This window comes from Cynara cardunculus (genome assembly GCF_001531365.2).
Source record: "Cynara cardunculus var. scolymus isolate 2C chromosome LG 7, CcrdV1, whole genome shotgun sequence".
NCBI classification, from domain to species: domain Eukaryota; kingdom Viridiplantae; phylum Streptophyta; class Magnoliopsida; order Asterales; family Asteraceae; genus Cynara; species Cynara cardunculus.
The window spans coordinates 1,896,989-1,906,548 of NC_037534.1; the positions used below are offsets into that span (position 1 = coordinate 1,896,989).

A 9,560-nucleotide genomic window follows, 5' to 3' on the forward strand; every position below is an offset into this window, starting at 1 on the left:
TCGTTTAAGATGGAAAATGTATACACACAGACACCAAATTTCGTCCGTTAAGTGTCATAACATAAACAAAAAAAAATTGACAAATAAAAAACACGGAAATTTTTGAGATATCGGCTTTCACACCCCACCGGCGAAAAACGAATAGACTGAGTCTCTAATCATCCTCAGAGGTTTACCAAAAGAACATACTCTACCTGCATTCTTAAAAACTTAAATCGAGATATTACATCAAAGAAAGTAACGGAAAACTTGAAAAGTTCAGGAACCGGTACACAAAACCAGCAAGGTTTTTGGCGAGTTGATAGAATGATTCACCGGCTGTAGTATGGCGGCTGAACAGGTGATGAAGCATCTCCAGGTCGCATGTTTGTTGGTTGTCCACCACCTGCTAAAGGAGGTCCGCCGCCTGTAGTGGAATAAGGCGACGGGCCTGGGGGTGATCCGCCATAAAAAGTGGCCGCAGCTGAAACAAAGCCTGTTCTGGCACCTTGCGTATTTGGGTCCCACGACGGGGGTTGACCTGGCGGATTGGGTGGTTGAGCCTGTCCTGAACCACCGGCTGCATACTCGCCTCCAGAATACATTTGACTGGCCTGAGATGTTGGCCAAACCGGTGCACCAGCTGGCTGGCCAGACGCATGTTGCATTGCAAGCAGCGCTGATTCCGGGACTGTGTAGTCTCTACTCTTGTCACTGAATGCCTACAAATTATCATCACCTAATTAGTCAAACCAAAATCGATGCATTTTTTCTTCAAAACAGCAACACAAATAACACACCGGTGGAAAGCATAACATAATTCAAACCAAACTAAGCTAACCCAGTATGAATAAAGTTGTCTGTGTGGATTAATCTGTCTGGATAGACCAGGAAGATTTTGTTTGGGAGGGTTTTTTCATAGATGGAATGACCGTGGTTTCTAATTGGGAGGGGCAGGTTTGGAAACTTTCTGAATAAAACTCCCCCCTAGAAGCATACTGAATAAGCCACCTTGTATATCATTAAGTCATTACCAAACATTCATGTATAGCTGACCAAATAAGCAGCGAGTCCTATTAAGCTCATTAAGCTAACGAACAGGCCCTTAATCCCACTCGAAAGTAGGGTTGGGGTGGGATGTACGCCAGGGGCTGATTTAAGAACACTGGAGAGGGACCCGCTCTTTCGTGCCGACACAATGAATTTTGTTTAGGGATCTCAAAGACGTAGTCACTTTAAAATTGATGTGTGATCCCTTAAATTAACAGAATGTGGTTGTAGCCTACTGGTAGAGTCATTACTTCAATAATTATTTTTTGTTTTATTTTATATTATGCTAATAATTTTGTCCCCCAGTGGAAATATTTCTGGATCCGCTATTGATGTATGCAAACCTGAACTCTACCCAAAAGAGTAGAGCGGCTGTTTCAGGGATCCAGGCGGAAAGTAAATAATATCGGCATAGAATTGTACCCGTTTTGTTGCAAAACGTTTTTTACAGTTTGTTCTTATTTTTCTCAAGAATTAAGCGAAAATCACATACTTTATACCTTTACATTGAGATCAGTATGACGAGAGTATGATAGATGAAGCTTACAATAGCCACCATCATATATGCAGTGTCCCTCTAAAGCATCTTTGGCAACTGCTGCAGTCGTCACATCTATAAAGCAAAGACCGCTTATATAAGTCAACAAGAAATACCGAAAAGATATGGAGATAGGGGAAATTGCATGGAAGGAACTAGAGCACATTGGGGTACAAGATAAATTAAAATATGAATCCACCCAAAAAAGCAATTTAGGGTCTGTCTGTTAGCAGCTTAATGAGCTCAATGGGACTCACAGCTTATTCGATCAGCTACATGTAATTGTTTGATAGTGGCTTAATGATATAGAAAATGGCTTATCAGTAAGCTTCAGGGGCGAGCTTTATGTAGAAGGCCAAGTTTTCTTCAAGCCCACCCCTCCCAATTAAAAAACAGGCTCCTTCCATCAATGAAAAAGCCCACCCAAACAAAAACCTTCCCAATCTACTATGACCGATTAATCCACACAGACAGCTTTATCCATGCATGACTTAATGGTAAACCAACCAAACAGCCCCTTATTTTAGGATGAAGAACAAAGCATAATGAGAAATAGATAAGCCATGGAAACAACATGCTCTTGTTTGAGCATGAAAACAATGGATGATCATGGGAGGTGCAGGCACAGAGCATACCAAAAACCAAACAGACCCCAGTATATCCTACCTGGAGGTGAGGGCGAGGGAAGATGTACACAGACCTCGACTCTATGTCCTATATAGTTATGGAGGTGCCTATGCACGGGAACAGTCGGGGTTTCTCATCATCATACTTTTCACAAGCAGGAGTCTTCACGGAAACAGCCACCCTAGTACTTTGGGTAACGGTCAGGTCTGTGTACATCTTACCCTCCCCAGACCACGATACAAGTAGGTTACTGGTTCGTTTGGTTTGGTTCCATGGTTAAGAATTTAAGGCATGTGCATAATCTAGATGATATGCTACCTGCGTAGTAGCTTATATGGAAATTAGTTTCAAAAATAAATCAGAATGCTAGACCTAAAAGCAAATATACACACACTTCCAGTAACAAGTGCAAAGCTTCTGTTTCAGATTAGATGGATAACATTTTGATCACCGAATTTGGGCATTGGGACTCGGAGTGCCAAATTCCCTAAGCCTATAATGTTTTCTGGTACTCACAAAGGGGCTTAGCTCAGTGGCAATCCCCTGGGTCAATAAAAAGGATACTTCCTCTTATTGCCAGGTTCGATTCTCATTGGGTGCAAAAACCCTTGTGGCCATGGCAACCTTCCCTAGGGAGGGCTTTGCCGGTTCTAGGACTGCGTGGTGGTGGGCCTAGACCACGTGGATTAGTGACACCTCCGGGTGCTGACACAACTTTCATAAAAAAATGCTTTGTAGTAGCCGAGAGATGGTCTTCTATTATGTCGTGCACATTGAGCACATAACATACAGGATTTGCAAGCACAAACAGAAACAAACCACTGTGTGACTATGGTCAGAAGTAAGAGCAACAAGAAATCGCCTATCATGCAACAATTCCACACAGGGTTCAAGCACAAGTCCAGTTTCGGGGAAAAAAACATTTAGGAAACATTTCAATAACACAATCTTGGAGGGTTGGGTTCCGGTGAGAATGAGCATTATGGTGAGAAGGGTAAGAAGGGATATCCACCCCTGGATCAATCCTAATTGAAGAGTTCCACTAGATCAACACTAATGAGAAGCACCAGATCAATTCCAATCTAAAGCGCAATTCATGGGTTGTTTTGAGATTAAAAGTAATCAAGGGTCCAAATCCCTTCTTATACTTCTCACCTTAACTCCTATTCTCACACGATCCTTCATCCAATCTTATAGAACAAAGGGAGCAAGATAAATATGCAGCTGAGTAGAGAGTTCACCATGATACTGCACTAGTGCCTGTGTTCCACCATTCTTCTCGAATATTGCAATCTTTTGAATGGGACCAAATGCGGAGAACACCTGAAGAGGAGAAACAATTGATCACAAATATGAATATAGATCACCAAAATAGTACGTCCTGGCCACATAAAACAAGAAACTAACTACAATTCATTACCGTGTGAATAACATCCACTGTGACTGCATATATCATATTCTCAATCGATGCAAGAAGAACATTACTCTCAGGTTCTTTTTTCTTACCATCTGGGCCAACAATAGGCTGGAAAATAACTGCAAGTTAGTATATGCAAAGCATGCAACTTTAACAGTTTTAAAATCCAGATACATACCTGTGCAAATCCTTCAATTGCAGTAGGATTTACAGGAAGATAAGGGTTCGTGTAGTCTCTGCATGATGGAATATATGATTTAGAAAGAATATTAACTAATGGTACTAGATATTAAGAAGTAAAAAAGAAAAAAATTCAACAAGACAGAAAAAAGGTGGTTTTAGAACAATCTATATATATGGCAGGCACAGAAGATGTATGGCAGGATGCCAGGGGCTACTAGATTCACTATACACCAATCAATTTGCATGAACCTTTTAAAGGTAAATCTGACCTCTTGACTCGATTGCTAAGCCAAACAATACATGAATGGTGGCTTAATGCTTGAAGAAAGCAAAAGATTTTTGACAGTGTATATATTTAATTATATAAAATGTAAGTATGCAACTGCAGTAATTATATGTATGCCTCGTGAATTGGCAGCTAAGGCACTGGATTTCCACCCAGTTCGCAAGGAGATGTGTACCATGAGTTCATAAATGGCTAGAAAATCTCTCAACAAGTTGGATTCACAATATCTGATACTCGGATCACAGACATGACTCTGCTCAACTAAATTTCACACATTCTTTATCTGTTTGTTTCTTTGGATTGCAAGAGGTGAGGAATTTTTTGATGAAATTCAAAGAAGAGTTCACATCATATATTAAAGAACTACATTATACTCATCAGGATCATACAACTATTTTACCCGCCTTGTATACTGTTTTCAAGCAAAGAATAAGGAATGCTGAGACCCAGATCAGATTATAAATCAGCTATGAACACGAGTTTATCAGAAAATATCTGACAAGTGCCAATTCTAGCTAACCAAAAATAGTTTGGGATGGAGGGGGAAATTGGATTTAATTACAAAAGATTGTGTATATTTATGCACTTATGAGATTATATTGCAACAAGAGTGGGAGAAAAGGCAATCTAATGACCCTTCATGGATAGAGCATAACCTGGAAAGTACTAGTTCTGGGAATGGAAAGAGAGCACAGGAAAAGATCAACAAAATTGGACTAATTACGTAGTTATCCATAGGATTATCAAAAAGATAATCATTAATCAAAAGGAAGCAACTTATCTAGGTTAAAAACAACAAGCATACAAGAAGGCTTCAGAATACAGTGATTTACCACAGCCTTCGTTGACTAACTGTATAAATCAGCTTATGCAAAATCACAGAAATCATTAAGGCTTATATAAGATGAGGGAGTTTACTATGCATCGATGAAAACACATCTGTATTTAAGCTGCCAGGCTTCACTAACCCCTAAATAACAAAAAGCACATACATCCATTAGCAAACTCTCGACGGCAGGTTGAAGAGCACACAGCAGAGGCATAATGAAAATAAGACCAAGTGACTGAAGACCTGAATGATAGTAAGATCAGGGAAGAAACATGACAAATCAATCATTACCTGCTCCGATGAGATTGAAATTTAATATTCAGATCTGTGTGGGCAGAGTATGAGATGCGTAAGTGGCACGAACCAACATGCTCAGGCAGCAAGTACCTAAAATTTAGTAATAAGAATTAACATAGATACCACCAAGAATAAATAACCAACAGAAAGAACAACCAGTGCAAAAGTTTAACATGGAGAAAAGAAGATACCACAGCTAACAACCACAAAATTAAAACATGCCTTGGGATACTTCTTCCATCCAAAGCTTCTTTTGCTGACGAAGCAGTCTCCGCATCAGTAAATTGGATCAATGCCTAGCACATCATAGTATGAAGTCATTGAGAAAAAAAAAAGACAAAGTTCAAAGACTTAGCAGATGATTACGAGGCTTTTTGTTTTGTTTTTCCTATTAGGACCTGTTTGAAATAAGATTGTTGAACGTGGACAGCAGATACATAGTAGTTTATCCAATTAAGTTAAAAAAAACACTACTTAATGGCTGAGCACATGAGCCATTAAGCTCATTAAGTTGATCAAGCAAAAAAAACAAGCCCCATAGCAATATCATTGGCATAAACCTGAAAGCCTGCAGCCTTCTCAAACGTAGCAATCTTGTGCACAAATCCAAAAGCCGAGAAGACCTGCAATGTATATAATGAATCAAGTATAACACAGCAAAAGAAAAGAATATACAGATGATAAGTTATTAGAACTCGTAGAGGCAACCATTATATTGGCACAATAAGAAAAAAAATCAACAGTCAGTTATAAGTGCAGAATGACACCTGTATACGTAAGCGAGAAGATAGACCTTAGAAAGGAGTATGACGCACATGACAACATATCCAGACTGTCTCCAACAAAAGAACTAAAATAAGAGCCATCACCATTATAAAATCTGATTTCAATCAAATTGATAAATGTTAAAGCCACTCCTACTTAGGAATACAAGATTATACATTATTATACTTCGTAGGAAAAAAACAATATCCAGAAGTTGAGTTACAAAAAAGTGTTGTGATGCATACACTTAAATCACACAGAAACTAATAAAATGAGAATGAAAAGACAAAGGCAAACTACTAAGCAACAGGGAAAAAAATTACATTAGCATTAACTGTTCAAAAAGTTCCAAAGCTTAAAGACTATTGAGTATGACATGTTAGTAAGCCCATGACCTAGATTAGAAACAAGTAAATGCAACTTTACGATAACTCTTAGATAAGCCATCCCCTGATTCCTGTCCATACCCTCCCTCAGACATACAATCATACAGGATACCAAAGAAATTAAGAAATATTTATCTCTGACCATTGTATTAGTTGGTATAAACAAATTACTGTTCCAATGGCAGCGTAAACTTCTAGATATTTAACAATAATCACATGCATTACTATTTCTACCACAGAGAAGAGAACCCAACAATTTGAGCTGCAATCTTTTCGCAAATTTTTAAGGACTTCGGAAGATAAAGCAACCTCAAGCACTTACCAAGTGAATAACATCAATGCTCACTTCACCAGCTTCTACACCCTCGATGGTTACAAGCAAGACATTTCCTGGAACATCCCCTGGGCCCTTGTTGTTAACAATTTCGTGTCTATTGGAGTACTGTATATACACACTTTTGCCACGAACCTGTGCTGGCTCTGAGGATGAAGCATAATATGTAACCATATTAATAGCTTGATTAAGGTCTACCTGCAAATTTTCAAGGAACAAATACTTCAATTAACATGGGATTCAGATATTTAAATTGCATTTTAGGTTCAGTAAGTTTGGATTGGAACGCACACCTAGTGAACTGCCACCATATAATAATTGTTAACTACTAAAGAACTTAGTTCAAGGACGAAATATCCAGCACAATAAAACAAAATAAACTATGTTCTAGACACATAAACTCACAATCAATATCCAGAAAACAGTGTCTATTCTCACCCACTCTCACTTTCCCTAGCATAATTATTAAAAATATAAAAATATATTTTCACACACAACAGTTGCTGTATATATGCCATTCATTCTTAATCAATGCTAGTTTGAGAAAACAACAATCAGATGTCATATAAAGCTGTCACACCATGCATCCTTCTTTAGTTAACTCATGACTCATAAAAATCATTCATAGTGTTTTAGCAACATGGTGATTCATGGTTATAAAACCCGTTTGCTAAGCTAGAAGTCTACAACTACCGGCTAACCAACACGTGAGCTGGTATACACAGCTTTGCGTGCTTTTTCCCCTTTCCCTAAGCAAACAAATCAACTAATAAATGTAATATTGTTTAATGAAATATCACCTACTGACCTACATAGCACAGACAAAGCAGCATCTCAAAAACTATGAAAGGTTAAAAATGTGCATGCCTAGTTGATTTGTTAACTCATGACTCATAAAAAGCATTTATAGTGTTTTAGCAACATGGTGATTCATGGATATAAAACCTGTTTCCTAAGCTACAAGACTACAACCACTGGCTAATCAACATGTATGCTGGTATACCACAGCTTTGTGTGCTTTTTTCCCCTTTCCCTAAGCAAACAAATCGACTAATAGATATAATATTGTTTGATAAAATATCACCTACTGACCTATATACCACAGACAAAGAGGCATCTCAAAAACTATGAAGGCTTAGAAATGTGCATGCCTAGTTGGGACTCATATTTTGAAATTACCTCCTAAAAGTCTACCAAATACGTCTGCACATACACACACAAACATATTGACTTTGGTTAGAGAAACATAAATCAACAAGAAACCCTAAATCATCATATTGAATTAAATGCAAATCTAGTCTATGCCCTGAATATGATCTGATTACAAGTTTTCATCTACATAGACTGAAGAATTCAGGATAACTTGGCATGCACAAATATTCAGTTATTCACCTACAATAATAATCCCCATATATTTCCCTCATAATCCGCAAAAATACCATCGGCAATGCATCTGCTAGTTCATGACTCATGAAGGGAATAATCATTAGACCTCTTTTTGATAATACATTCATCTGTCATTTAACATTGCATCGTTTACAACAATAAAATTAGCTTAATTCCAGTTTCAAAAGTTGCATTCAACTCAAATCATAGAGATAATACTGCGTAGAATGTCATGCGGATACAAATTTGAACGAACTCGGATATTTTAAAAGCAATTGATATAAGGACTCTCTCTCTCTCTCTCTCTCTCTCTCTATATATATATATATATATACACACACACACATATATTGCGCGAATTCGATAATCGTATGATGACAGGAAAACCATAGACACAAAGTGTAACTAGAAGTAGATTAGATCGAAAAAGGAAATGAAATAATTGACTTACAAACTCCACGAATGCCTGGTTCCGATTGGCGCCCACATTGCACTTAGTGTTAACGATCTTGCCGAACGGTTTGCAGAGTTCAACGAGCTCTTCATCGATGCACTCCCATGGGAGATTCCGAAGGTGTAGAACCTTTGACGGCGTTTGCGTATATCTGAATTGAGGTTGTCCGGACGTCGACATCGCCGCCGATCTGTAGGTTCCTGTGGACCTCGATTAGTAGATGAACGTCAATGGTTTGGAGACGATGAATGAAGTTAGGGTTTGACTCGTCGGCCTTCGTTTTTGGCTCTCGTCACCACCGAGTTTCGTTTAATAAAATACAAAACCATAAAATTACGTCCGTTGGTCAACGGTCAAATGTAACTATCGAGTAAAACGGTGTTCGGGATTGCTTATAAAAACTGTTTTTTAATTTATTTTAGTTTAGCTTCGGTGATAAGCTTTTTTTTAGTGTTTGGATAAGAAAAAAAATTGTTTATATTGGTGTCAAACCGGTAATAAGCTGTTTTTAATAAATTAATCATTCCTGACTTATGAAAAATTGTTTATTACCAGTTTACAATTTTAACTCTGTTTTATTTAACTCCGGTTTGATACCACATAAGTTAATAAGCACTTTTACAAAAAAAAAAAACATAAGTAGTTTTAAATAAGCAATTCCAGACACCCCCTAAATATGAATGAGGTGTTTGGGATTACTTATAAAAACAACTTATTGACTTATTCTGGTATGGTACCGGTAATAAGCACTTTTGAGTGTTTGGATAGATAACTTATACCGATGTCAAACCGGTAATAAGCAGTTTTTAAAATATTTATAATTTATAATAAATTGATAAGCACTTTTGTAAAAAAAAACATAAATTGTTTCAAATAAGCGATCCCAAACACCCCTAAAATTTATGATAGAAATTTTACTTTTAAAAGAATTGGAATAAAATGTTGTTTATAATTTTAATTGATATTAAAAGGGTATTTGCACAATACAGCAGGATATATCTCGATTTTAGTGTTTTATTTTATGTGTGG

General features: G+C 37.5%; 1 protein-coding gene across 2 annotated transcripts; it reads right to left on the minus strand.

The window, feature by feature from the left end:
* On the minus strand, nucleotides 1-8,814 carry LOC112515709 (polypyrimidine tract-binding protein homolog 1). 2 transcript variants are annotated; one of them, XM_025122616.1, is made up of 10 exons: nucleotides 8,529-8,814; nucleotides 6,680-6,889; nucleotides 5,767-5,829; nucleotides 5,429-5,502; nucleotides 5,201-5,296; nucleotides 3,790-3,847; nucleotides 3,615-3,719; nucleotides 3,436-3,517; nucleotides 1,577-1,642; nucleotides 1-701 (listed from the first exon to the last, which is right to left on the minus strand). In XM_025122616.1, exons 1-10 carry the CDS (start codon nucleotides 8,709-8,711, stop codon nucleotides 691-693), a joined length of 948 nt encoding a protein of 315 aa, XP_024978384.1. In that variant the 5' UTR covers nucleotides 8,712-8,814; the 3' UTR covers nucleotides 1-690. The 2 variants fall into 2 exon arrangements, with proteins under 2 accessions (XP_024978384.1, XP_024978382.1); XM_025122614.1 differs by having other exon boundaries at nucleotides 1,530-1,642.
* Between the last annotated feature and the right edge of the window lie 746 nt (nucleotides 8,815-9,560).